Source organism: Anastrepha obliqua, unplaced genomic scaffold (genome assembly GCF_027943255.1).
Source record: "Anastrepha obliqua isolate idAnaObli1 unplaced genomic scaffold, idAnaObli1_1.0 ptg000012l, whole genome shotgun sequence".
Classification (NCBI taxonomy): Eukaryota; Metazoa; Arthropoda; class Insecta; order Diptera; family Tephritidae; genus Anastrepha; species Anastrepha obliqua.
This window is the reverse complement of record NW_026562179.1, coordinates 3336931-3364018: the sequence shown is the minus strand read 5'-3', so window position 1 is coordinate 3364018 and position 27088 is coordinate 3336931. Positions and strand designations below refer to the sequence as shown.

General features: G+C 36.7%; 3 protein-coding genes across 3 annotated transcripts; 1 reads left to right on the top strand and 2 right to left on the bottom strand.

The window, feature by feature from the left end:
* Positions 1-7733: 7733 nt before the first annotated feature.
* On the top strand, positions 7734-8886 carry LOC129251305 (putative nuclease HARBI1). Its single transcript, XM_054890668.1, has 5 exons — positions 7734-7747; positions 7810-7905; positions 8003-8186; positions 8240-8382; positions 8502-8886. Exons 1-5 carry the CDS (start codon positions 7734-7736, stop codon positions 8884-8886), a joined length of 822 nt encoding a protein of 273 aa, XP_054746643.1.
* A 9733-nt stretch (positions 8887-18619) lies between these two features.
* LOC129251304 (uncharacterized) lies at positions 18620-24644 on the bottom strand. The gene is made up of 2 exons (XM_054890667.1): positions 24407-24644; positions 18620-19364 (listed from the first exon to the last, which is right to left on the bottom strand). The coding sequence occupies exon 2, from the start codon at positions 19343-19345 to the stop codon at positions 18620-18622; it is 726 nt and encodes a 241-aa protein (XP_054746642.1). The 5' UTR covers positions 19346-19364; positions 24407-24644.
* Positions 19641-23782, bottom strand: LOC129251303 (uncharacterized). Its single transcript, XM_054890665.1, has 2 exons — positions 19832-23782; positions 19641-19769 (listed from the first exon to the last, which is right to left on the bottom strand). The coding sequence occupies exons 1-2, from the start codon at positions 23780-23782 to the stop codon at positions 19641-19643; spliced, it is 4080 nt and encodes a 1359-aa protein (XP_054746640.1).
* Positions 24645-27088: the final 2444 nt, after the last annotated feature.

Here is a 27088-nt window from a genome sequence, read left to right as displayed (position 1 = left end):
CGATTGCCAAGGCATAGTCCACCATGAGTACCTTCCATCGGGCCAGACAGTCAATAGAGAATATTATTTATTCGTTTTGAAACCTTAGAGAGATGCTGTGTGTTGCAAACCGCCGGAAATGTGAGCAAACAATTCTCAGATTTTGCATGGTGATAACGCGCCATCGCACTGATCAAAGAGAATACAAATCGGCCTGCCGGGAGTGTTTGGAGGACTGGGTTAAGCGTTGGCACATGTGTGTTCCTTCAGACGGGTCATATTTTGAAGGAGATAATATAAATTTTCCTTAAATTTAACTCTGTTTTGTTTAATTTAAACATTCCCGGTACTTTCTGATCATAAGGTACATATATGCGGCTTTGCGGACAGCAATGTGTGATTCGCTGGAAGTCGCATTAACTCGCGACTGTCGCACAGTTAGAAAACATATTTACATACATATAAGGGTGCATACATACATACGGAGCCGCGGCCAATCGACATGACAAAAATTTAAGATTTATCAAATATTGGCAAATAATTCCACGCGAAATATTCCAATATTGACTATTTTCGAATGGTCGCGAAAATTGGCATATGGGCGGCTCGTTTTATGAATGAAATTGAAACATGAGCTCTAACTTATGAATGAACTTTTTGTTTTTGTTCTGAATTGTTCAGCGCCGTCGCTGATAGAATCATGGCCGCTGCGACTGCGTCTACGAATGTATTTTGTTTTTGTAGTCGCTAGGCTTAGATTTTAGCTTTGGGCGACATGCGCATGTGAGGTATGTGTTTTTGTTGTGTTCTAGAACATTTTAGAATGTGTGGTAGCAAAGCGGCCATCGCGTTGTGCTTGCTGTTGCTTTTGCGTCTATCAAAGTATTGTGTTTTTGTAAGTACAATATTAGGAATATCGACTGTTGAAAGACAAAAGTACACGGAAGCAAGAAGGAACGCTGTGCTCGCGCATATGTATATGTATGCTTGAATGTATGAACGTGCATGGATGTAGTAACCTATGAATACAATTATTTTGTAGGAAGTTTAGAAGGCAAGTAGGTATATATGCTAGGACATAATACATACATAGAGCAGAATTGTTTTTGCACTTGTTAGGAAGAAACTCGCTAGTGCGTATGTGTATTTGTCTTGTAAGAATGTGATGTGTTGTGACTTGTGTACATACATAAGTCAAGGTTATTTGGGCATACATGCATATGTACATATGTATGAAAGGAAGATGATGTTCTTGCGCTTGTGCATTATTGTTTTTCATATACAAATGTACATACCTACATATGTATGTAAATGCTGTCGAATACATAAACTATAAATTGACATACAATATAAAATAAGTGTTGATTTATCTTAAACCGTTTTTTTTTTCTTAATGCAAATACCTCCTATTGACATGTACATACATATTATGTATGTATATTGTCATATACCATCATTTATGTACATATAGAGTATACGTTCATTTATGAATGTATGTAATGAAAAACTTCATGAATTACTTTCAGAACTTTATTAAAATTAATTCGCGTCGCGCGCATGCACAAAACCTTGGTTCACAACGCAGGCGCAGAAATAAACGCACTGCGTATTTATTCTCCCCATGTGACTCGGCATCAATTCTCGGCGCCAATTTTTTTTTTTTTTTTTTAAATGTGTTTTTTTTAATGCAATCGTAAAAAATTTTTAATAAATTTTATGTATCCGCTTATCATTTCAAAAGTAACAAAATGGTAAAAAAATAAGCAGTCGAAGAAATAAATGCACCGCCTATTTTTCCTCGCCACATGTTAGACTCGATTTCAATTCCCAGTGCAAACCTTTTTTTATTATTTTTTTTTTTTAAATTCGTTTTTTTTTTATGTAATTAAAAAAAATTATGTAATAAATTTTACGTATTCGCTTATTATTTGAAAAAATACGAAAATAGTAAAAATTTAATTAGTTTAATGTATTTATCCTCCCCACGTGACTCGCCATCAATTCTCGGTGCAAATTTTTTTTTTTTTCGTTTTAAAATTTTTTTTTTTATGTAATCGTAAAAAAATTTTTAATAAATTTTATGTATCCGCTTATCATTTCAAAAGTAACAAAATGGTCAAAAAATAAGCAGTCGAAGAAATAAACGCACCGCCTATTTTTCCTCGCCACATGTTAGACTCGAGTTCAATTCCCGGTGGAAACTTTTTTTTATAAATTTTATGTTTTAAAATCGTTTTTTTTTTTTTAATGTAATTGAAGAAAAAAAATTATGTAATAAATTTTACGTATTCGCTTATTATTTCAAAAATACGAAAATAGTACAAATTTAATTGGTTTAATGTCGAGGTGAGAAATGTGTTGTGTGTTGAGGTGAAAGATGTGTGGTGTTTCTAATTTTTGTGTGGGCAAAAGTCAGTGAGGTGTCTATAAACTCGGTGTGCTAAATGACCTTATTACAAATCTTTCAGATCTCAGTTGTACTAAAAAAAGCTTACAGTAACATTTGCACCTTCTCATTGCATTAACATTCTCTGCTATAACAGCAGACGCTGTTGAGTTGCTCTGCTTACGCAGTCGAAAGGCTGCGGAAATTTGTGGCGCTGCACAGTGGTCCGGCGGCCGGACAAAATTCAATTTTTCAACATTTTTGAAATAAAAATTTGATAATGCAGATGTTTTCTTAAATATTCAAGGCAGATTTCCTGAAAATATTACTTAATTTAAAAAATTTTTCATTGTAGTTTTTTGACTTTAAACATGAAATTGTATGCAAATCGTACTTCATACAAGAGTTTCATTTTCATGTCTGCAAATAAATATTACCATTTGATTGTTAACCAAATATTGAAAAAAAAGATAATTGAATATATTAACGGAAACAGTAATAATTCTCTTAAGTTGTGGTACAAAATCCAATTTTTTTTTTTTTGAAATTTGAAAATTTTTCGAAAACTTTGTTTTTAAAGATTATTTTTTCGAGTGGTCCACACCGGTCCACTTGAAATCAACATGAGTGATGTAGCCACATATTTCAGCTATGATCTTAAACTGAAACCTGTTGCGCAAAGTTGCGCAAATTAAAAATAATGTAGCTTTTATGCATTTACCCACAGGCAAAACGTTACATCTGGCTTATGCAATTTTGTGTAAAAGACAGAAAAAGACATTACAGACCCCATCAGCATTAAGAGACAACTAAAAAAAAAAAAAATTTTTTATTAAAAAAACAAAATATTTTTTTAATATTATTACAATATTAATGTGATATATGTATATATAACACTATATATAATACAATAAAATTATATATAATAATATAACACTTTTATCTGTCATTGGAGGAACGGACATAAGCCGATTAGAATATTAACGAACATCTGAGAATTGCTTGTAATAATAAAATCAAAATGACGTATAGTTTTGAAAAAAGGAGTTATTTATTTTTTTGCGTTCTTCAGAAAAAAAAAGTTTTGAGTCAAAGAAGTTAGAATTACAAGATTATGTTCTTGAGAAGCTTCAATACCATGATGATAGTGTGAAAGAATTGAAAGATCAGGTTTTGAAGATTGTTAGTAATTTTTGTAAAGATATTAATAGAAAATTAGAACGATCTAACAGACATTGGGGTCGCGTATTAAATGAGAATGCATCTTGGTTAGCTGAAAAAATTGATTTTCCCTTAAACGACAACTTTAAATCCTCTTCATCTGGCTCTAGTAGCTGTACTAATGTTGGTCGCCCCGTAAAAGCATTCAATGATGTTTGCGAACGTTCCAAGAGACGTAAAGTAGAGAATTTACGTAAATCAAGCGGGCCTGAATTGGCGTATGCTGCATCAGTAAATTTGCGTTCAGAAGGTAACGTTCAGGGTGCAATTTTAGTGAGACATGTAGCACATACTTCTAAAATGGTTGAAGACTTTTACTTCTTTAATAAATAAAGAGACATCTGTCCAAGCAGCATTCAAAAGTCGAATGGGATTATTGGTGGATATTCCTAAAACGGGTGGTAGTGGAACGACAAATGATGGGAACACGGCTCGCAGGTTTTTTAATGATCCTGAAGTATCATCAGAAATTACTGGAATTGATATTCATTTAATCAAGCGGTTTGCCACTATTTTACAAACATTATCGTCTGATCTTGATATTAATATTGAAGCATTTCAAAAATATGCCCTTGATTCTGCTAAACTATTTGTCCAACTATATGATTGGTATTACATGCCGACTTCCGTGCCCAAAATATTAATTCATGGGAGTTTAATTATTAAACATGCTTTGCTGCCTATTGGCCAACTCTCCGAAGAGGCTCAGGAAGCACGCAATAAGGATTTGAAAAATTTTAGACAAAACAATACACGAAAAATGACGAGAACTGACACAATGACAGATTTATTAAATGCTTTGCTTTGTTCATCAGATGTAGTTATAATATCAAAAACTAAGGTTCCGAAAAACAAGCCAAAACCATTTTCAAAAAAGGTTCTTGCGTTTTTTTTTTTTTTTTTTTTTTTTTTTTTTTATTTCCATTATAAATTACGATCTGTTAATATAACAGATAATTAATAAATTAACAATAACATAATAAATTAACAATAAGTAATTGGTGTTAGGGTTTGGAATTAAAATGTCCCTTCCCTTTGAAAGAGAACATTATTGTCTTTGGTGGTATTTAGTTACAATTTTACTAATACATAGTTTTCTATAATTTTATATTATTATATTTTATTTTATATCACAGTACGGGCAAGATCTGTGTTTTGCGCTTTAGTCTTCTTGGTTTAAGTTCCATTTCCGGTATCAGTCTCATCTCATGGTTTTTGTGCTCTAATAGTCGCAAGATGTGCTTACTGCTGCTTCTTTTTACTGCTTCAGTGACAGTGTCTATGCCGAGGTCGCGGTGAATATCGTCATTTTTTATATAGCAATTTGCGTTTGTGATGGTCCTTAGCATCTTAGATTGACTTCTCTGAATGATTTGTAGGTTCGATTTACTGGCAGTCCCCCAAATTTCTAGTCCGTAGGTCCATGTCGGTCTGATTATTGATTTGTATATCATTTGTTTATTAAGTAAGCTTAGGGTTGATTGTTTTCCTAGTAGCCAGTAGAGTTGTCGGAATTTGTTTTTCATCTCGTTTCTCTTGTTTAGTAGGTATGTGTTTTTTCCATGTGAGTTTTGAGTCACTTTGTAGTGGGTGGCGTTGGCGTTGCTGGTAGTTCTTTTTTACGGAGGGAGGGGAATTTTTGTATTTGTAGGGCTTTGTAGACCATGCATCCTTTATAATTTGCGGTGTGATTTTCGCCGCATAGGGCACATTTAATTTCGTTTTTGTTGGAGGAGTGATGGATTTTGCAGTTAAGGGTGTTATGTTTACCAGCACATTTTACACATACTGGGTCTTTTGTGCAATAATTCTTCGTGTGGCCATATTTTTGGCAGTTTGTGCATTGGGGGATTGTCCGCTTTTGGTGAGGTGGCTCAAACGTGACTCTGCAGTGTAGAAGAGTTACTATTTTGTAGATTTCCTTGTTATTGTCTTGCTGCTTTAGTTCTATGGCGAAAAGCGGGAGAGGTTGTTTTGTGTTACTGCGTTGAATGTTGTGTATGTTTAGCACTTCATGACCAAGTTCTGCTAGTTCCATTATGATTTCGTTTTTATCAGTTGCATGATGAACGTTGCGAAGTATTACTTTGAAGCCTCGTTGGTCTTTAGGTCTAAATGTGTAGAATTTTGTTTCTTTATCTTTTAATAGTTTCAGAATGTTTGTGTAGTGAATGCTTTCTTGTGGTTGGATTTTAATTTCATTTGTTGAGAGTGCTTTGTTGCGCTTTTAAATTTGAAAAATGATCCAGCCTCAGAAAACAGCTCATCAGAAATCGAGGATTCTGAATCATAAAAAAAAATTAAAAATGAAAAACAACTAAATATCCAAAAAAAATTTAAAAACTGAAACAAAAAAAGTTTAAAAATTAAAAAAAAATGAGGAGAGAATAACCTTACCGTAAACCTCCACGTGGTACTCTCTGGGGTCGTGAAAAATGTAAAAATGAACTCACCAGCTAATTACGGAAGTAAAAATGTATTTATAGTATTCAATGAATTTAAAATTTGCTAAAACTATGGTCAGACTCGTCATCACTGATCCTTAAAAGCCCTAAATATATATTTTCAGCTTAATTAAATGAGTTTTTGAATTTTGTCCGCCAACGCCTTCTGGTCGGACCACTGTGCGCTGGCATATTGAGAGTATGGCACAGGCTACCAAAAATATTATTTATATTCTCACCATCCGTGTGCGGCAAACCGTTAATGATGAGATCTGTGGAGACCGCATGATTTTGGCACTCATCCAGCTGAGTCTTCAGTAACGCGATTTCACCCTGAAGTTTGCCATTCAGTTGAATTTGTGCTTCGGCTTTCCCCACACGTTCTTCCATTGTTTTCATGGCTTTCCGCAGGTTCGCCATTTCAGCCGCTATTTCGCCAAACCGCTGCATTACTCGCTCTTCGGATGTTTTCACTCGTTCTGAAATCTCTTCGATGATACTCCTTCTCTGCAACTCGAGTTTTTCCTCTATCCGCTCTAGCCAGAAAGGAGGTGGCGAGCTCCCTTTTTTCTCCGCTTTGGTCAGAGTGCTCGCGCTGTTTTGCGGAGTGGATACAATTTGGCGTGTGATTTTTCCTCTGGTGGTCATTTTTCAAATAGTTTTTAAATTCACAAAAAATTCTGATTTGGTTTGTTTTAGCGTACACTAAATTATTTTCGCAGCCACGGAGTTAGAAAGTGATCAAAGAGACCCGTATTAGCAAAAAACTATATAAGAAAGCTGGTCACAAACACAAGTAAATAAAAAATAACTGCAGCGCACAAAACAACATGTCTACTCTGTTTGTATATTTCATATAATATTTTGTATTCTTTAAATGCGTCAAAAACGGCATTTTCTTTTTTAAAAATATACACACATACCTCACAGAAATAATTATATATGTGCAAAGTTTTTTATACCGATATCTTTGTTGATAGTAACGGTACATTTTTGTTTGGTATGCCAAAGTCTGCATTTGCAGTCCAACTAACCTATTCGGTTGCAAAATTCTTCTTTAGTCATTATTCTTAGTACCGTTATTACAAATTTGTGTTGCGAGATTTGGTTTTCATATGAAATAAGTATATGTACAATCAGAGATCAAGATTGATTTGGCAAGCCCAGAGAGCAAGTTATCAAACAATTTTGTGTTATTTGCATTGGTATCATAAGGAAAATGTAAGTGAAATAGATTACTTCTTTTGAATAAAGAATAATTAAATTATTGATGAGTTAATCTTCAAAACTTGACAGACTTTAAGCCTAAGCGTATAAATGATGTTTTTCCTCAAAATGAAAAACATATTCAGCCCAATCCTAAATATTCTCGCGGAATTTCTCCTTTTCGCATATTTAATTTCCCTAAGAAAAATTCCTCCAATTTTAAACCCTTAGGGAAAGGGATTTTTGGCGAGTAGGATTTTTTCTCACTTGTGTTTTTTGAAATCAGCTGTTTTGCTTATTGTTGTCAATTTTGCAATGCGTTTAAAATGTGAATATTGTTTATTTTTGCGAAATATAAATTGCATTCAAATAGGAAACTGAAACATTAATAGCTTAGCATTAAATATGTTAGTGAGTGAAATAAATGAAGAGGAAAGGGAGCAATTAAACGGGCGAGTGGCAAGGAGGAAACTCCGGGACTTAATGACTCCTTGGAGATGCCTCAATCTTTGTAAGTAAACGAGTGAAAAAAGTGTGTTAAAATAACTAAACTTTTTTTAATTGTTTAAACAGATTTCAGAAGTATTTCAGGTTGAATAAACCATCGTTTGAGTGCTTGCTAAAAGTGGTGACGACTTATACACGACCAGGAAGGCGGTTACCAGACGGGTGTGGGAAAAGACCACGACGTGGGGCTAGCGCAGTCCAGTTTCTGCAAAGCACTTGCGGACGACCTCTTTATATTTGAACAATATCTATGTCCAAGGTGGATACAGTTTCCAGTGACAGCCGAAGAAAAAAGTAAAATTGCGACTGCTTTTTACATTAAGCATAAAATTCCATCTGTTGTCGGTTGCGTTGATGGAACGAACGTTAAGATAATTGCGCCATCCGAAAATAGTCACCTATACTACAACAGAAAGGGTTATTACAGCTTAAATGTTATGCTGGTAAGTTATTAAATCCTTTCTGAAGTACATTTAATGATTCTTTATAATAATAGGTATGTGACCATGAATTAAAAATACGCTACGTCGACGCTTCTCATCCGGGTGCTAGTCATGATTCGCTAATTTGGAACGTTAGCGAATTACGTTCACATTTTGAGACACAATTTTCAAACCACCAAAGAACTGTTTGGTTGCTAGATAAAATTTTACATTTGTAAAAATTGTTTATTTCTTAAATTTTATTTTATAAATTTATGTACTCACATATTTATAAATGTATCTTAACCGAGAACATCTATTTCCAATTATTTATTAAGGTGATGCTGGATATCCGTTAGAACCATGGCTTATTACTCCTTATCGGACGCCGAACCAAGCAGAAATTAAGTTCAACGAAATGCATTCAAAATGTCGCAACATAATTGAAAGAACTAATGGTGTTTTAAAGAACCGATGGAGGTGCATTCTTGGTGGACGAGAACTACACTACGCTCCAGAGAAAGCAGCACAAATTATAGATGTTACTTGTTGCTTGCATAACATCTGCATTCATTTCAGAGCGAATATACCCGATACACCCGATGCCGGAGCGGAGTTAAACCTTCCTGAAATTCACGACGTCCATTCCAACATACCAACACAAAATATGGAGGTTGCGAGATCAATAAGAAATAATATCCGTGATTCCCTCAATAACTAAAATGTAAGAACAGAAATGTTTGCTATTTCTACGCTCTATCATTTAATTTTCGTAAGTTTAGTTATAAGTGAAATGCTTATGTTCTAATAAAAAATCAGTTAAATAAAAAATTACATTAAATAAATGCTTTTTTACTTGATGATGCCACTTCGCTTTTATCTGCAGAGGGGTCTTCATTCGTAAACGCCAACGAATCTACAGAGACAACTGGTGGACTTATAGGACTTACTCCGCTGATGTCCATAAATCCATCCAATGCGCCAGTTTGGGTCAGATTTAGTGACTCCACTTCTTGGCAGTTTTTTTCACAGGACATATCCAAGTTCTCCTGAATTCCAAACTTCTTAACCGCCAGCCCCTCTACTGACTGCTTAATGCCAATCAATTTGAAAATTGCTTCTTCAAGGGGGGAAAGTACCTTCTACATATTTGGGCCGCCCCCAGTACCTTTTTGCATTTTTATATTATTCGCCACTTTTTGGCGAACATATTTCTTCTGGTCTGCCCATACCTAAATAAAGGTTTCAACAATTACACAATGTACGCATTTGTATAGTTGAAGCATTTACAAATTATTCTCCCAATTTTGCATGCATACACTGACTAACTATTTGAAAAATTGGCAACTAACGAATCATTGCCACTAAGAACTTATAAATCTTCAAGTTACCTTTTTCCATTCCACAATTATTTTAATTGGGGGACCTGCCGCATTCAGCTCCACATTCACCGTTTCCCAAAATCTGGCGGCCTCCTCCTTACTCCCCTTAAAAAATCCCCGCGCAATAGCAGGATTACCCTCCATCATATTTACCAGCATTCCCATTTGCGTTTTATTTGTTGATTTCGTCCTTAAACCAACAAATTTTGTATTTTTCTATCATTTTATTAAAATTCTCACATTTTTGCTGCGAATTCCCTTTCAAAATACAGATGAAAAATTTCTAACGGAATGTGAAGAGTTTCGGCCATTATTTCATGTTCAAAATACCTACTTTTCGTGCTCGAAATTTTTCGAAGATGTTTAGGATAGGAAGATAGCGGAAAGTGGGATATTCCGTAAAAACATTTTTATTTATTTAATTATTTATTTTATTTTTCTTATTTTAGGATAGTAGGATTACGGAAAGAGGAAAAACTCGTTCGGAAATTTTATTTAGGATTGGGCTGATTAATTATTAGCAAATCGAAAGTTTTAGAAACTTTGAAAAACAGTGTAAGGAAAGGCCAATGCATATATACTTATTTCATATGAAGTTATTTTAATTTCTTTTTTATTTTAACAAGCTTAGTCAAGTTGAACTTTTGTTGTATAATTTTTTGTTCCTATTTTTCCTATATATTTATAAGAATTATTGGTTGCACCTCTCTCCTGCTTCTTTATAGTTTTTTATTTTGAGGTGCATTGTGACTTATCGTCAATAAAAGCGGCAAAATATCGTGAAACACCATTTGATGTGCTGCTTATTGGACCACAAACATCACTATGCACAACAGTAACGCTTTTCTGACGATTGAGCAAACGGTTTCACATTTATTTTAGTTTTTGCGCATGTCTTATAAACTATTTTAATCGGTACTTCACCGAGCTTCAGCCCAAACACTGACTGATTCCTTGACACATCACTTCTCTCTTAATTAGCGAGATAACTACTTACGCGCCAGTTGGACACACCAAGTGAAGCCAAGTCCTTATCCACCTGATCTTTCCAGCGCAGAGGAGCCCTTTTTACTTTCTGCTACCTCCAGCTGGTACCACATCGAATACTTTGACAGCCGGATCGTTTGTATCCATTCGGACGACATGACTAAGCCATCGTAGCCGCTGGATCTTTATTCGCTGCGCTATGTCTATGTCATCGTAAAGCTCATACAGCTCATCGTTCCATCGCCTGCGATATTCGACGCTGCCAACATACAGGGTCCAAAAATTTTGCGCAGAATCTTTCTCTCAAACACTCCAAGCGTCGCTTCATCGGAAATTGTCATCGTCCACGCTTCTGCATGTGATTGTGATTGGACCTTATCAGTGCGGCTTTAGACCTGGAAAGTCTGCCGTCGACAATATATTCACAATACGCCAAATCTTGGAAAATACCCATGAAGGAGAATTGCCACACACCATCTTTTCGTCGACTTCAAAGCTGCATTCGACAGTACGAAAAGGAGATTCCTGTATGCCGCGATGTCTGAATTTCGTATCACCGCAAAACTAATACGGCTATGCACGATGATGTTGCTCAATACCAGCAGCGCTTTCACAATTCGGAAGGACCTGTCCGAGCCGTTTGATACCAAATGAGATTTCAGATAGGGTGACTCGCTGTTATGTGACTTCTTTAACTTGATGTTGGAAAAGATCGTGTGAACCGCAGAACTTAATCGTTCAGTCACAATTTCTTACATGAGCGTACAATTGTTAGCGTATGCCGATGATATTGACATCATCGGCCTTAACAATCACGCTGTTAGTTCTGCCTTCTCCAACCTGGATAAAGAGGCAAAGTGAATGGGTCTGGTATGGAACGAGGACGAAACGATGTACCTTCTGTCATCAAACAAACTGTCGGCGCACTCGCATATCGGCACCCACGTCACTGTTGACAGTTATGATTTGAAGGTTGTAAGATACTTCGTTTATTTAGGATCCAGCATTAACAGCGATAACAATGTCAGCCTGTATATCCAAGGACTTGGACTAGTAGGCAATTGAGTAGTAAAGTTCTCTCTCGACGAACAAAACTAACACTCTACAAGGTTCTCATCATGCCCGTCCTAACGTATGGCGCAGAAAAGTGGACGATGACAACATCCGATGAAGCGACGCTTGGAGTGTTTGAGAGAAAGATTCTGTGCAAAATTTTTGGGCCTTTGTATGTTGGCAGCGGCGAATATCGCAGGCGGTGGAACGATGAGCTGTATGAGCTTTACGACGACATAGAGCAGCGAATAAAGATCACGAGAAAGAAACAACTGGCGCGCTTTGTTAAGCTCAGCCAAAATCGCGTAAATTAAGAAGAAGAAAATGATTCATACTCGCAAAATGTTTTGGTTCCCGCAAATGCGTAAACATATTAAAAATAATATCGCTTCGTGTGTAGAATGCTGTTATCGGAAAGCAAAATCTTGTAAAGTAGAAGGTGCAATGCACTTCGATCCGGTAGAACCTATACCTTTCCGCGTGATTCACATTGGTTCCCTCGGTCCGTTTGTTTGTAGAAAGATGGGAAATTGTTACGTATTAGCAATTTCTGACGCATTCTCCAAATATCTTATAGTTAAGCCGGTTCCCGATACGCGAACAATTAAGGGTTTAAGTGCATTAAATGACATTACCGGTTACTTCGGGTTTCCGGTTAAAGTAATCACCGACCGTGAGACCGCCTATACTTCAAAATAGTTTTTTTCATATTGCCAGAAAAATGGTATAAGCGCGTTAAAATGGCCGTACGAACTCCACTGTCTAACGGGCAAGTCGAGCGCTCTAACCGAACTTTCCTAAACTATTTGCGTACTTCTGTTGATAATTCGAAAGATTGGGACTTAGTACATATTACGGGATTTGCAATTTAGCATTAACTCACAAAAGAATAAAATAACCGGTTATAGTCCAAATGACCTAAGCGAAACCGCTGAAAAAATTCCGATAGACGAAAAACGTAATCAAGCTTCTAACAATATCGAGCGCGAGCAAAAGAAATTCAAGAAGCTTTTTGACAAAAAACATTGACTTCCTCTTTTATATCATGAAGATCATTTTGTCGTTATCGAGAAAGAAGCAACCGCTGCTGGTCGCAAAAATTAGAGCCAAAGTATCGTGGTCCGTATCGTATCGCAAAGCTTTTAAACAACGATCGGTATCTAATGGAAGATATATCAGGAATGCCTTTAAAATGGCGTAATTTTTCTTCTATTTACGAACATAGCAAACTTAAGCCCTGGTGTGGTATCTGTCCTGAACTCGACGATGACTACTCAAGTAGAACCGATTCTCAAGACAACGGAATCGAGGACGACTACATATCAGCAAGGGCCGACTGTCAGCGAGCTTATAGACCTGCAACTAGATAGTGTTACGAGCACTGTGGCATCACCATACCCGAATTGCAGCGTCGGTCTATGAAGATATCGGGTTTGTTAACGTGAGGCCGAGCATTGTCATGCTGTAGAATCACTTTTGCATGCCTCTCCGCGTATTGCGGCCGCTTCTCGTGCAGTTCTTGGCTCAATCGCATCAATTGAAGTCGATACTCAGTGATGGTTTTGCTTGGTTTTAACAGTTCATAGTAAATAACACCAACTTGGTCCCACCAAATACATAGCATAACCTTCGCTGCGTGAATATTCGGCCGAGACGACGATGTAGAAGCATGGCCGTACAGTCCCCATGACTTTCTTTTCTTTGGATTGCTGTAATGAATCCATTTTTCATCATCCGTCACGATGCGATGAAGAAAAATGACGACAGGCGAAAAAACGACAATCAACATTCCTTGGTTTTAACTCATAAGGAATCCAAGTCGCCTGTTTCTGAATCATTCCCAAAGCATGCAGTCGCTTGGAAATGGATAGGTGGGTATCTCCTAATACTGAAGCAAGCTCTTCTTGCGTTTGGAACGGGTCCTCAATGAGCAATGCCTCCAATTTAGCGTCTTCGAAGGTTTTTGGCCTTCATTCACTCGGACGGTCGTCAACGTTAAAATCACTCTCTTTGAAGCGATGGAACCGATCTCGGCACGTTGCATCTCCTTAAACTTTTTGTATCTCTCGATCCCGCAAATGACGATTATTCGGCACAAAATCAGACATTTTCCCAAAACCAAAAGTATATGATACCAAAACAAAATCATTAATGTGTCGAAGCAGTTAGTTAACCATATGTCAAAGCTTAGTTTATGACGTTTAGGTTATGTTAGAATCGACTAGCACACACTGCTGGGGGCATCTATTGACAAACAGCGGGAACTTAGTTGCTCACCTAATATAGTATATATACGAGTACATATTAGTTGTATACTTTAAATTAAATTTATTTAACACAATATACAATTTTATTAATTTGTGTAAATATATATACGCATTGTAAGTATAAGCAAATTAAAAGAGGTCTCCTAACAGATTTATGTACAACACTTACAATCGATCTATGAATTTATTCGGTGTAGCATAAAACAGGTAAATATTTTGTACTCTATGTCAAAAAAAGGCCCCTGAAATTTGATACTAAATCGAACTTTTCTTTTTTGGAGAGAGGAATAACAACTTCATACAGAAAACATTCGGGCGCAAAATTGTAGAACTCATAACTGATCCTGTCCTTCGCATGAGCTTTTATAATTTTGGAGTTTTTGAGTGCAAGCGCAATTCGCACAAATCAAGGGAATGGTATTTTTCAAACTTGAATGATAAAGAAAAAGTTTGAAATAGTTGTAAAAATGTTGCGTTCTAATGTTTGTGCTTATTACACGATTTTATTCCATTTATCACGGTTTACAATTTTTTGTGCTAAAATTTTTTTTGTCAAATTTAATTTTTGCGAATTCCTTTCTTGTGCATATAAGCAAATGTACTGGTCAGAGCAATTGAAATGTGTTCATGTTTTACGAATTTTCTGTGCAGTCAGACGTGTTTGGTAAATAAATTGTTTATTGGCAAACTTGCTTTCCCAACGTTACATTAAATTTAACGCATTAAGATAAAAGGTAAGCCAAAAAATATTTTATATTTATTGATTTATTTATATTTTTTAAATTTGTTAAATATTTTATGTATCTCTAAAAGAAAATGTCAAATACAAAGCTAAAGTGTAAAGCAATTTCTTTGGAAACCGAAATTGGAATTTTAAATCGCCTTCGAAATGGAGAAGGCTCAACATTTCTTATCAAAATGTTCGGTTTAAATGAAGCCAGAATAAGAACTATAAAAAAAATTAAATTTCAATTAGGCAATCGTTGATTTCTGGAACGAAACTATCTGTTAAGTCCTCATCATACACTCGAGAGAGAAAAAATGGAAAAAGCACTCATAATATGGCTTGAGGACAATGCACAAAAACAAATTCCCGTAGACGGAAACAATATCAACTAGCAAGCATTAAAGTTTTAAAAAGCTACGTATTTTCTGCAAGCACAGGATGCTTAACGGGATTTCTCCAAAGGCATGCGCTTCATAAAATAAAAATCAAGCGCGAGATTGTTTCTGGAGATCTGAAAGCCGCCAAAGAATTTCCACTAAAACTTAAAAAAATTATACCCGATGGTGCATACAGTCCAGATCAGATTTTCAATGCCGGCGAAACTGATCTTTTTTAGAAAAAATTGCCGAGAAGAACATATGTGGCCAAATCGCAAAAAACCACCAGCTTTAAAGTTGAAGAAGATCGAGTCACATTTTTATTTTGCAGTAACGCTTCCGGAGATCGGATGTTAAAGCGGCTGCTTATCAATCGTACACTTAAGCCTCGGGCAATGAAAGGTGTCGATTTTGGTACATTGCCTGTTAATTGGATGGCCAATAAAAAAGCATGGGTGACAACTACAGTTTTCTCAAAATGGTTCATTAAATATTTTGTACCAGAAACTAGAAAATATATGAATGAATTTAAAGTTCTTCTGTTGGTAGACAAATTACCCGGGCATCCTGCCACCGAATACCACATCCCTAATCCATCCAACATTTAAAACTTACTACATCAAAAGAACATTCCAGTACATTTTATACACTTTGGATAAGGATAACACTCTTACAGTAATTGATGTTTGGGAAAAGTTTTCTATTAAAGATTGCGTTAAACTTGCTACTTTAGCATTATCAGATTTACGTCCATCAACCTTAAGCGGATGTTGGAGAGTAATTTGTACAGAATGTGTAAAAAGTAAAAATCCTATGGATTCAAATACAAAAGAATATCCCAATATAATTGATTTGGTACACGCAGTTGGTGGGGAGGGTTTTGATGATTGGTATTCGATGACATTGATATACAGTGATAGTGAAGAACCTATAAAATCAACTGCAAATTTAATTCAAGAAGGACTTCAACTTGCAAATAAATAAGAACACCATTTCATCACAAATGATCCCAATGTCGAAAGAGCTGCACAAATCCAACGTGAGCTGAATTCTTGTATGGCTCGTTACAAAGAATTATACAAAGAGGTACCAAGAATTGGCGAACAACGGCTCATAACAGAGTTCATTGTTAAAAATGTAGATGCTGAACGAGCAAGAGAAAGTCCAGTTCAAAATTATTCCAGCGATGATAGTGATTGTATACGCGTTCGAAGCAATCGAATGCGAGTAACTGATGATGACCGCAATTAAATGTATGTTCATGTATTTATGATTATCACTTTTTTCAATTTTTTACCTTAAAAATTAAATAACCTATTCTTTTCGTTAACAACATAGCTGTTTAACATAATTATTTTTAGTTCCTGAGCAGGCCATACATTTAATTCATATTATTTTTAAGATTAGAGTGCATATCTTTTTTATCTTTAATAACTATGCTTGTAAAAATAAACAATGTATATGTGATTTAATTAAATAAACATGAATACATGTTTTTAAAAAATCCTTGTTTTTCACTAATTTTAATAGGTTTTAGAGATTAGTAACCAATCACCTTTTTTTGCATACGGTCAATGTCTATTTTTACACGTTTGTTTTTTTACACGGTTTTTTCTGGAACTAATCTACCACGTAAAAACAGAATTAGGTGTATTTTTTCCTGCAAGAAATCTGTTTCTGTTACATCATCTCATGGATGTTAGATTCTCTTAAAGAATCCACGAAACCCAATATTTTTTCTCGTAGATTTTGACATTGGCTATCAAACCAAACATTTTTTTAAGATAGATTTTCGTTTTACATCTGCAGCTCGTTTGATTTTGTTAAACAAAATGGAAACTTTTTCATCGATAGATATCGTCGAGTGTATCACCATGATATTTCTTACTGATTGACTCCTGATATTTCTCAGGTAAAAAAATAAAGCTTTTAGAGTAACAACTACGGGCACATGATCTAATTATTCTTTGCTGCGTATACAAAAATTGTGTACATTAAGGGAACAGATTCAAGCCATCGCAGTACATTCGCTTTCCATTAATGCTGGCCGCACCGTTATGAATGATTTTTTTTTTTTTGTCGGGACAACTAGCAAGTGCAGCACTCAGACGTTAATTAAGTCCATTGTATGACACATGGATTCCCTTTTAATTTTCTTTAAATCTACCAGATCTCCGAATAAATCTGAGTAGATCTTGTGGTGCCAAGGAGCCAAAGTCGCTTCTTAACACATCAGAGCCAAAGACCTCAAATCTGATTCGAGCGAAGGCGGGGCACACGCACAGGAAGTGGTCCGCCGTCACAAGCTGGGCAGAGTGCATTGTCTGCTTTGCCTACCTTTTCCATGCCTGCACCCCCTTCTGCTTAATGACAGGAGGGTTTGCAACAGTCGATCGGACATGACAGGTAACATCAGTTTAGTCCATCTGCAGTCTCTCAGTTTTTTTGTTTTAAATTAGCCTTGGATTTTAATGAAATATATTTAAATTTGACCCTATGTAATAATAATTTTTTTTGCTTTGGTTGATACGGGATCCACTTTAAGTATTTTAAAAGATAGTAGTTTTAAAATATTTAATTTGCCAATTTTTTTTTTTAATAAAAGTTACTTTAAGAATTATTAACGGCGGGGTTAGTAAACCAAGTATAACGGTAATAAATAACACCATGAATTTAATGCTCCACCAAATGCTAGAATTAAATGGCTAATGCTAGATTTCAACAAACCATTTGATTTGATACTAGCTATGGATTGGATAAGCAAAAATTAAAAATAATAGATATTAAAAACTTGAAATTAGATATAAATGATGCGTTGATCCTTCCATTCTTTACAAAAATTTCGCAGGAGCAAGTAGATATCTTAAAAGTAAGAGATGTTCAAAATATATCATTAAATCATTTAAATAGAAAGGAAAAAGAAATAATAAGCAAGAATTTGAGAAACTTATATATAAAGAGGGTGATATACTGACAAATACAAATTCAGTTGTTCACAAAATCAAAACCGTAACAGACCAGCAAATTAACTCTAGAATATACAGGTTACCCCCGAAGCATGAGGAAGAAGTTAGAAAGCAAGTAAATGAAATGAAAGGACAGGGTATCATAAGACAGAGTAAAAGTAAATATAGCTCACCCATTATAGTAGTACCTAAAAAAAAGGATAAATCTGGCGTTCAAAAATACATGATTATTGTACACTATAAAAGGCTTAACCAACTTACCGTTTGAAAAATCTCAAGCTTTTTTGAGATGATAAATTATGTTTTGTAGGACATGCGCGAATACGATTGCCTGTTTAAATAATATGCGAGCGCGTTCGGTGGTAACTTCACAAGTGATTTATTTATTTCTGAATTCGAGTTTTTATAATGTTTTAGCCTAACGGATTAAGTTCAAATTTATGTAATTATAGTAAATATGTATTGCTCTGTTACGTTTATGTAATATAGGTGTTTATACATATATAGTGCTATTTTTATGTACGAAAATTGAACAGTATTTTTAGAAAACAGTAAACTTAATTTGAAACGTTACGAGAAATTATGGAATTTAACAAATTCTAATAATAATGATTAAAATTAAATTAAATATATAGAATTAAATTAGTAATTAAAATTCTAAGCCATTTGGCGTAACACCGGCCACCTTGAAAGGCTCATGGTCCTTCAACGTCTAATGGCAGTACGGCGAGCTTGTGAACGGGGCGTTTAATTACGCCCGCTTTGGTTGCCACGTCTGCTACGCGGACTTTGCCGTCTTGCCCTGTTACGGTTGCGGCGACGCGGCCGAGCACCCATTGCTGCGGTGGTGTGTTGTCTTCCTGAACCAGGACGAGGTCGTTCAGCTCGAGGTTGCGCTTCGGATGCAACCACTTGTTCCTCTGTTGAAGACCCAACAGGTAGTTCCTGGACCACAGTCGCCAAAACTGTTGCTTGAGACAACAGACAAATTGCCATCTGTCGCAGCAACGCATTGGGTCCATCGATACTTGGGCTGGTGGCAGCGCTCGAAGGGGGCACCCAACTAGTAGGTGCGCTGGTGTTAGGGCCTCTCCATCGTTCGGGTCCTGACTCAGTGGTACCAGGGGTCGCGAGTTGAGTACGGCCTCGACCTCGACGAGCAGCGTCTGTAGTTCTTCGGCGGTGAGCAGCGCGTTGCCGATTGCGCGCACGAGAAGGTGTTTGGCGGACTTCACTGCCGCCTCCCATAACCCGCCGAAGTGCGGTGCCCTGGGTGGTATAAAGGCGAAGGTGAATCCTTCGTCCGTTGCGTACTTCTGTACTTCCGGTTGTTGGGCCTCGAAAGCATCCCTCAGCTCGCGAAGCTTGCGATCGGCGCCGACGAAGTTGGTGGCGTTGTCGCTGTATATTTTCCGCGGCATTCCTCGGCGTCCAATGAACCTTTTTAGGGCGAAAATAAAACAATTAGAAGACAAGTCTGTTGCTAGTTCTAAATGTACTGCCTTTGAAGTGAAACAAACGAACACTGCGATATATGTTTTTACTGGGGGTCTACCACGTATTTTTAATGTAGTATATACGGGACCACAAAAATCTACTCCACATATTAGAAAGGGTCGTAGTGCACGAAGCCTATCGGCAGGCAAATTTCCCATTATTTGGGTTTGCAGCTTCGGCTTATAATGAAAGCAGTGTGTGCAGTTTCGAACGGTACGACTACAAGCTTCTCGAGCATTGACCAGCCAAATGCGGTCTCGGAGAAGCGCTACCAATGCCTTTGCTCCAGCATGGTGATTTCGAAAATGTAGGTACCGTAAGTATGTGGTAACGAAGTGCGAGTTCTTGCTTAAGAGCAGTGGGAACTTGGCATCATATGGGAGAGGCGCATTTAATAGGCGGCCTCCTACTCGGAGTAAATTAAACGACAGCGACAATTCCGAGTAGTTGTGCAAAAATGGATTAAGTTTTTGCAAACTTGAGGGTAGGGTGGTACCTTTGGTGAGTTTCATAATTTCTTCACCATATTCAACATGTTGAATCACCTGAATGACTTTGAGGAAACTTAATTTAATATCCTCAGCCGTCAGCATTTGTGTGAATGTCGCAGATGGGTTTCTAATGCGTTTTATCCATCTTAATATGTAAGCGACAATACGAAGCAGTTTTTGATGAGAAGATACTCTTTTGGTGAGTTCCATAATTGGATGCGATTCATTTGCTTGAACAACTAAAACTGTTGCGTTCCGTTTCTTCTCTAATGCTTCGTCTCCTGGAGAGAGCTGGAAGTGGGTGTTTGTTGGCCATAACGCAGGGTCTTCTAGGAGGAACTGTGGACCGCTAAACCAGATAGAATTATTCAATTCGTCCACGCTACAACCCCGAGACACTTGATCCGCGGGATTTAGCTTAGTTGGCACATGTCGCCAAGTAGCTTTATCCGTCAACTCTTGGATTTCGGACACTCTGTTTGCAACAAAGGTCTGTAGTACAGATGGATGCGTTTTGATCCAATGCAAAACAATTTCGGAGTCTGTCCAGAAGTTTGTATTTTCAATTGGCCGACTCAACATTGGCGCTATTCGTGACCATAATTTGGCCAGCAAGTGGGCTGCCGAGAGCTCTAGACGCGGAAGAGATTTAGTCTTCAGCGGAGCCACTCTAGACTTTGCAGTAAGCAGCGTACATTTCGTTCCACCAGCCGAATGGCTACGTATGTATATACAGCAGCCATACGCTCGTATTGAGGCGTCGGCAAAGCCATGAATTTGGCAGCTTGCACTCGACTCGGTGTGTACAAACCGAGGAATGCTTATTGATGGTAGCTGCAGTAGATTGGCTTTGAAATTTTCCCAGCTGGTGTCGAGGTGCAATGGAATCGACTCATCCCAATCTAGTTTTTGCAGCCAAAGCTCTTGCAATAAGATTTTTGCTTTGGTAACTAGTGGGGCAAGTAAACCAAGAGGATCGAAAAGACGAGCCGAAACTGATAATATGTTTCGCTTAGTGGCTCGTAAACTGGTAAAGTTGTCATTTAAGACAAACCGAAACAAATCTTCCTTCGGCAACCAATGGATTCCAAGTGTTTTTGTGGAGTCTGTGTGATTGAAGTTTAAGGCCTTCTCAGAACTCTCACAATCGAAAAATGATGGGTGATTTGAAAACCACTTAGATAAATTGAATCCTGCCGAGTTTAATATTTTAACTACCTCACTTCTAATAAGATCTAGAGATTCGAAATTATCGGATCCTGTAAGCAGGTCGTCTACATAAAAATCTCTTGTTATTGCCTTTGAGCCGAGTGGATACATATGTGTATTGGCATCGCTGAGCATTTGTAAACACCGTGTAGCGAGAAATGGAGCAGGCGCAGTGCCGTATGTTACGGTGTTAAGTCGAAAGATTTGAAGTGGCTCAGATGGATGCCGTCTCCACACTACAAGCTGAAAGTTTTTGTCTTCTTCGTGCATGAGAATTTGGCGGTACATTTTAGTAATGTCCGCCGTAAATGCATATTTATGCAAGCGAAAACGAAGAAGTGTTGAATACAGCTCTTCTTGAATGGTCGGCCCAACCATCAAGATTTCATTCAACGCAATTTGAGAAGAGGTACGACTTGATGCGTCGAAAACAACACGTAATTTAGTCGTCGTACTTTCAGGCCGAAGAACGCATTGATGCGGAATGAAGTAGTGTGGCTCACTCGGGATCTTATTATTTGTTGGGCTCATGTGACCCAATTCGATGTATTCATTCATGAAGTCCAGATACATTTGACGAAGTTCTGGATCCTTCAAGGTCTTTCTCTCCAGGGCCTGAAACCGCCGAGACGCGGTTTCATAGGAATTACCGAGTAACTTACGGTCATCTTTGAAAGGCAGTCTTACTTGAAGCCTTCCTGAAGGCAAAACTTTAGTAGTTTTTACGAAAAATTTTTCACACTCTATTTGTTCAGGTGTGAATTTTGTCGAACTAGCCCCTGAAGGTATTTCTTCCATCGCCCAGAACCTTTGGACAATGGAATCTATATTTGCTAGATCTTGTTCAGTATGGCATAATGTGCTACTGACTGTGGGAGGAGGACGTTGGTTGGAGGCGTATTTGCCAGACACAACCCAGCCTAAAAGTGTCTTTTGCAATGTTGGGTGATTGGGGCTGGCCTTGATCTGGCCTACAGCTAAAAGCTCGAAAAATGTTTCAGCACCTAACAAAAGATCTACCTTTTGAGCCTTATAAAATTCTTGGTCCGCTAAGCTAATGTTTTTAGGAATTTTCCAGCCATTAATATTTACGTTACGATCTGGATGGCTGGCTGAAATGGATCGCATTATCCAAAACTGTGCCGAAAACTCATAATTATTGACCCGCGATTTTACAAACGTATTTAATTTCGTCCTTACTTTTTTGGTTGCATTTCCGATGCCGATAATATTTAAGGTCGTACTTTCGCGACGAATTCGTAATTTCTGCGCCAAATCTTCTGTCATGAAATTCACCTGAGATCCAGAATCCAGCAAGGCTCGTGCAGCAAGGTACTCTCCGGAGCTACCTTTTACGTTGACTACGGCTGTAGCCAACATAATCCGATCTGGCGTACTCGTCGTGTGCATGGCATGCGAGGTCGAAAGTTGTGGTGCAGTTGCAAAGGATACAGGGTACTGGTGCAGCAACGTGTGATGCGAACGGTTGCAAACACGACACCGATCCGCTTTGCACTTTGAAACTGAGTGCCCCTTTCGCAAACAATTTATGCATAAGGGGACTGATTTAGCAAACTCAAATCGCTGCTGAGCAGAGAGAGTTTTAAAAGTAGGACACGCGGGTATACTATGATCATTTGATTTACAGTGCGGGCACACCGGCTGTTTTATATTTGAAGTCACTAAGGCAGCTTTCGTCCTTCCCGCATGAAGGTGGGGTTTCTGAATGCTGTGACTGCTTGACGGCTTGAGCCTCGACGTTGAGGCTTCATCGGCAGATAAATGTTGGTAGCGTTTATTTAATGCTGCCTCACACTCACGCCATAATGGCAGCTTATCATAATCCAACTGTTCCTCCCACTTTGACCGAGTAACGGTGTAAACTTTTGACATTACCAGATGAATTATGATAGCGTTTGTGATGTTTTTCTCGTCACCTAACGACAGCAACGAGTCGTAAACAGCCGACACTGTATCAATCATTGTGCGCAATGAAAGCGCAGATGGCTTTGGGATAGTTGGCAGTTCAAAAAGTTTGGAAATTGTGTCGAAAAATATTAAGCATTTATTGTCATAAACTTTTTTGAGACTAGCCAACGCCTTCGAATAATTTTCGTCCGACATTTGGAAGGCCTTTACCGTTCCCAAAGCTTCACCAGACAGACAGTTAACCAAGTGATTAAATTTCTCAATTTCTGGGATTGTAGGATCGTTGTGCACCAAACTCTCGAACAGACTCATAAAATTTTCAAATTCTGAATATTCCCCTTTAAATTTCGGTAGCGACATTTTCGGTAGTCGCGAGCTGTGAGGTGCAACAAATGATGTTTCGGCTATTGACGATTTATTTCTCGCCAGAATAGATTTTATAACGGACTTAGTTTCCACTATTAGGTCCTCTAACTCCCCACGGGCTATGTCTTCCTCGTCGATTTCTTCAATTTTCGACTGGCACTTCATAAGCTTATCGCTATGAGAGTTCAAAATGTCCAGTCGACACTCCAATTCAATTGGATCTAACGACATTGTTTTATCGAGGAGACCCGTTTTTATGCGCACTATACTATTTTTCGCAACAGTTCGCTGGCGCTTTAGTGATTTCAATTCCATAATCTCCTTACTTGGAGAGAGACTTGGAACTGCTGTCTTTGGCTTGCTCATTTTGAGTTAAATTATTTAAACTCCCGAAAAATTTGCTCAATGTCCACAGAAACGAAAAAATATCTGTGAGAGTTTGTGGCTGAAAAAACGAAAACGAAAAGATGGCTGAATAGCCTGCACAAATCTCAATCAGAAAAACGAAAAATAGCTGTTGGACAAGGCTGTGGTCAGGCCACGAAAGGATGAGCAAGCACAGTAGCACAACACTACGAAAATTGTTCAACAGATTTGCGAAAAATCGATTTTTGTTTAAATTATTTCCTTGTAAATAATCCGTATTTACGAAAAATTTATTTAACTTTATAATAATTTTAATTTAATTGAACTTATTGTTCGAAAAAAAGGTCTTCAATCTCTTTAATTTTGTTTTTTTTTTAATTTATTGACGATTTCGCATTTAAGGTCACACCCTTTATTATCAAATCCCAACGTACCCTTGTTTCACTTTCGCGGAGTTTTATATACGTATATTTGTATAGATAATTGTATATATGGTACATGTACACATATGGGAGTGTGTACATATATGTATGTATATATATGCAAGAAAGTGAAAAGGGGATGCAAAAAATTGAGAGTGTTTATCAACAACAACCACAACTTTCAATTTATTGCACTTGTTACCTGTATAGGCTTATTGCAAGCCTTGACTTTCCTTTTGCAAAGAATGCAGGTGCAGGTCATTCCTGGCGGCGACAGAACCAGCGGTAGGGATTGCAGCGACAGCGGGCGATGACGGCAGCAGCAGTGACCAGAGTAGCAGCGACGGTTACAGTGATGAGAGCAGCGGTGAGTATGGCAGTAACTGCGAGAACTGTGACAGCGGACAGTGATATATACACGAGGGCGACGAACTGCAAATGAGCAGCGGTGAATTGCACTGTTTTTTGTTTTTTTTTTTTTTTATATTATAAATTTGCCTTATTTTTGGCCGAGAACATTTACATATCACTGTGACCGTTTATATAAGCACCGCACTGTTTCAGCTTTGCACTGTGTATTGTAATTTATTCTTTTTTATTTATTATATATATTTTTTTTTTAACTTTTTTGGCTCTAAATATTTTATTGTTGTTAAACAATTTTTTTTTTTTAAATAATTTTAACGTTTTTTTTGATAGATGTATTAGTTTTTCTTTTTTTTTTTTTGGTTTTTGGGGGCTCACTTGTCACTGTGCACTTTTTTGTATATGCATATACATATGTATGTACATACATTAGTTTTGTTGTCTTTTTTGTTATTTTTGTGAACGGACCGCGCAGGCAATAGTTATTTAGTTATTTATTCGGCACTTTGTTTTAAATATTAGTTATTAAAAATTTGCGTGCACAAATTGCCAACTTTTGGTCTTTTATCACTATCACTCCACTTTCGCACTACTGTCCCTGCTCGGGCGCCATGAAAAATCTCAAGCTTTTTTGAGATGATAAATTATTTTTTGTAGGACATGCGCGAATACGATTGCCTGTTTAAATAATATGCGAGCGCGTTCGGTGGTAACTTCACAAGTGATTTATTTATTTCTGAATTCGAGTTTTTATAATGTTTTAGCCTAACGGATTAAGTTCAAATTTATGTAATTATAGTAAATATGTATTGCTCTGTTACGTTTATGTAATATAGGTGTTTATACATATATAGTGCTATTTTTATGTACGAAAATTGAACAGTATTTTTAGAAAACAGTAAACTTAATTTGAAACGTTACGAGAAATTATGGAATTTAACAAATTCTAATAATAATGATTAAAATTAAATTAAATATATAGAATTAAATTAGTAATTAAAATTCTAAGCCATTTGGCGTAACACCGTTGATGATAAATATCCATTACCCAACATAGATGGAATTTTAGACAAATTGAGTAAAGCTCAATATTTTAGCTCATTGGATTTGGCAAGGGGTTATCACCAGATTTTGATGGCAAAAAAGACATTGAAGAGACCGCATTCGTAACTCAGGCAGGTTTATATGAGTATGTTCGAATGCCCTTTGGACTTAAAAATGCTCCTACCACTTTCCAAAGGCTAATCAATGACGTATTAAGAGAATATATAAATAAAATTTGCGTGGTATATCTAGAAGATATTCTCATATTTTCAACATCCTTGGAAGAACATAGAAATTCATTGGACAAATTTTTTACAAAGCTTCAAGAAGAAACTTCATTTTTAGGTCACATTTTGACAAAGAATGGTATCAAGCCAAATCTTCACAATATTGATGTAATTAGAGATCTAGGAGATAAAAGGATAAAAGGTTTCCTCGGTATAACTGGATTTTACAGAAACTTTATTAAAAACTTTTGTAAAATAGCTTATCCTATGATTAAGTATCTTAAAAAGGATTATAAAATAAATGACCCAGAATACATAGGGAGTTTTGAAAATTTAAAAGCTTTAATTTCTTCCTACCCAATTCTTAAATATCCAGAATACAGCAAAGAATTTACAGTAACTACCGATGCAAGTCATTATGCAATAGGCGCCGTATTATCCCAACAAGGTCATCCTGTTTGCTACATATCAAGAACACTAAATAATCACGAGCAAAATTATAATACAACGGATAAAGAGTTCTTAGCAATTATTTATGCTGTCACCTATCTTAGGTCGTATGTTTGATTAGGTATTTAAATTCTAAGTATAAAGGTTAAGAATGCTCACCTCGGCATCAAAGGTGGTTGCTGAAATTTCAGGGGTTCTACTATCAAATAGATTACCTTAGTGGAAAAGAAAGTAAAGTTGCAGATTTTTTAAGCCTTTTAGAAAACTCGTCAAAAATAATTGGAAAAACAACGATAACCAGTAAAATTTAAAAATATCAGGTACCATACATTCAGCGGAGGAGGAATTATTAGATCACATATTTATAAAGCAGGAAATAGTTATTAAATATAAAACCCAAACAATAATAACTTTTGGTCCTATACCTGAAATTCAAAAAATGCATAACAGAAATATAATTTACATAAATCCATTAGAGGATGAAGGTATCATAAAAAATATTTTAAAAGACGATATCAAAAGGGGTTATATAGGAATATTTTCGGAAGTGCCTGATACTAATTATCATAAAATACAACTAATAATAATTTCAATGTTTTCTCATGATAATAAAATAAAATTTCTAAAATGTGCTAAAAGGGCCATGGAGATAAAAACAGGAGATGATCTCGAAGCAAATTTCATTGTATCATAATAACGAGTCCATGCATAGTGGCGGTTCGCTGAAGTTTCAATGCTTCGGCTGACGGTCTTTCCACCGCTATAAACGCAGCTGACCATCATTATTATATTTTCAC

Coding starts and splice junctions, on each gene's coding strand:
- LOC129251304 (XM_054890667.1), bottom strand. CDS start 19,345: ATGCCGCGGAAAATATACAGCGACAACGCCACCAACTTCGTCGGCGCC.
- LOC129251303 (XM_054890665.1), bottom strand. CDS start 23,782: ATGAGCAAGCCAAAGACAGCAGTTCCAAGTCTCTCTCCAAGTAAGGAG. Junction 19,770..19,831: donor TGTCGTTTAATTTACTCCGA/GTAGGAGGCCGC, acceptor ACTGCTCTTAAG/CAAGAACTCGCACTTCGTTA.
- LOC129251305 (XM_054890668.1), top strand. Junction 7,906..8,002: donor GGAAGGCGGTTACCAGACGG/GTGTGGGAAAAG, acceptor TCTATGTCCAAG/GTGGATACAGTTTCCAGTGA. Junction 8,383..8,501: donor CAAAGAACTGTTTGGTTGCT/AGATAAAATTTT, acceptor AATTATTTATTA/AGGTGATGCTGGATATCCGT.